The sequence below is a fragment of the Sinocyclocheilus rhinocerous genome, unplaced genomic scaffold, assembly GCF_001515625.1.
Source record: "Sinocyclocheilus rhinocerous isolate Xijiao unplaced genomic scaffold, SAMN03320098_v1.1 scaffold481, whole genome shotgun sequence".
Taxonomy (NCBI): domain Eukaryota; kingdom Metazoa; phylum Chordata; class Actinopteri; order Cypriniformes; family Cyprinidae; genus Sinocyclocheilus; species Sinocyclocheilus rhinocerous.
The window spans coordinates 750,885-752,853 of record NW_015657695.1 but is presented as its reverse complement, the minus strand read 5'-3'; the positions used below and the strand labels follow the sequence as shown (position 1 = coordinate 752,853).

Below are 1,969 nucleotides of genomic sequence, written 5' to 3'. Positions count from 1 at the left end.
ATATATATATATATATATATAATTTTTCATTGAGTGAACTATCCCTTTAACAACAAAAACAGACCACGTGGTTCTTTTAGGCGTTTTACAGCTGGTATTATTACATGCATTTTCGTCAATCCGATTAGAAGTGGACAGTGCTAAATACAGGTGTAAATTGTGTATAAAACATTTTGAGCTTGTTCACATTCCACACACTTAAGCAGACTGTTTTTGTAGTGTAGGCGCTCATGTGATCGAATACATTCGAACAGTCGCAAAATATCGCCTACTGGCCTAATACGTAATCACTGTAGGACCTCTTCTGAGAAGGCGCACCAAAACAAGCAGTTTAAACTTTGCCGCGTTGTACAAAAGCATATGAGTTACGGTCAAAAAAAAGTTACACCTGCTTTCTTTATCCTTTAGGTCATTGTCCGATTGCTCATAATCCGCATAACGCAAGGTCATTTTGTACATGTACAGTGTGACAAAATAAGGAGAAGACGCATTCAAGATGAACACATTCAAGCAGTTTAAAACCAGCCACAAAACGTCTCAGCTGACCACTTGCGATCAGATCATGGAAAAGCCAAGGTGGAAACAAGATACTAACCTGATCTTTCCCCTTGGCCTTCTTTAAGTACTCCTCAACTGCATCAACAGCCTGTTGGAAGCGCTTGCCTTTGTTTATCTTGATCATCTCCTCTTTGTGGGGGTGGTAAGGCTTCAGCTGCTCTACCTTTATCCAGGCGCTAAAAGGGCAACGCATATCAAAAGTCAAAATCTGCTTGGTTTAAACTCTCAAATCCTCTGCAAACAAGAGGAAGTGATGGTAAAAGACTACGATCTTGTCTGTACTCACTGATCTTCAGTTCCAAAAAACTTGACAAAGAAACATTTTTTGCCTCTTGGCTTTTTCAGATCCTTCGGAGGACTGACGATCTGAAAACACAATAGTTAGGGATCAGTAAATGTGACAAACCAACACATTATCCAAATTAGTCTGCTGATACAGTAGCTGTCTCTGAAACTCAGTCAACTGTCTACACAGAAAACATTTCTGGACTTGTTTTAACGATTAATTTGAAGCATTCTTGCTTTGGTTTGATTGAAAGCAACCAAAAACGCTTTCTAGATAGCTAGCTCACTAGGTTTTGAATACAACTTCGACCTCTATATGCAAGAGCCAACAGCTGACCTCAGAAAAACAACAGAAGTTCAACTCGACCGTTTACGTTACATGAAAAGATCTTACCTTGCCTGGCCAAGGTGGATAGCGTCCAAGCTTACCCCTGAAACATATATTGAGACGATAAGTTAGTATTTTAAATAAAACGTGACACGATTGAGCGTTTATTAACTAAAAGATCTCGTGCCTCGAAACAAGCTAACGTAGTGTATAGCAAAACCCGTTTCGACCCCATCAGCAAACTGCCCCCTAACTGCACCGAAGCTTGTATTAAATTCATTGTTTATATAATTAACGTACACACCTAAACTTAAGATGAAACACTCTTTTATTGTTAAACACACTAACATCGCAGGTTTTCCTCCAAAAGCATATGAAGTACGTTACGTTAAGCGTTAGCTTGTATGCTAAGCGCTCTCAAGCCTGCTGCTCAGCGTTTGGCTTGACGACACATAAACTGGGCCATATGTTAGATTTTTAACAAAACATTTTATTGCAGCCACGACAAAATGCCTTTCACGTGCACGAAAAATAATTTAACCTCGACGTGAAATTAAATCGAATAAAGTTAAAAATTGTTATCTTACCAAACCAGATCCCCGATCCTTAGATGCACGGTCGCCATCTTAAACTGTTAGTGAGAAGAGACGTCGCACTGAATGCAGGGAATGAACACACCCACTAACGTTACACCCATCTACCCCTGCGAGCGAGCGACGCGACGCGACAAAAGCAGACTACGCCGCGCTCGTCTCGTTGATCAATGGAGGCTGTTACTGCGAGCGTTGTAGTTTCGCT

General features: G+C 40.6%; 1 protein-coding gene across 7 annotated transcripts in view; it reads right to left on the bottom strand.

Annotated features, from left to right (window-relative positions):
* The window catches only part of glyr1 (glyoxylate reductase 1 homolog (Arabidopsis)), a 12,249-nt gene extending 10,405 nt beyond the window's left edge, over positions 1–1,844 (bottom strand). For 5 of the 7 annotated variants that reach the window (XM_016529540.1, XM_016529537.1, XM_016529539.1 and 2 more), the window contains exons 1-4: positions 1,759–1,843; positions 1,238–1,274; positions 845–924; positions 596–734 (exon numbers count right to left, since the gene is read on the bottom strand). In XM_016529540.1, the coding sequence (XP_016385026.1) occupies positions 596–734; positions 845–924; positions 1,238–1,274; positions 1,759–1,796 (294 nt within the window). In that variant the 5' untranslated portion in view covers positions 1,797–1,843. Of the gene's footprint in view, positions 1–595; positions 735–844; positions 925–1,237; positions 1,275–1,758 lie in introns of all 7 variants that reach the window. The other 2 variants (XM_016529542.1, XM_016529544.1) reach the window with 2 other exon arrangements.
* Between the last annotated feature and the right edge of the window lie 125 nt (positions 1,845–1,969).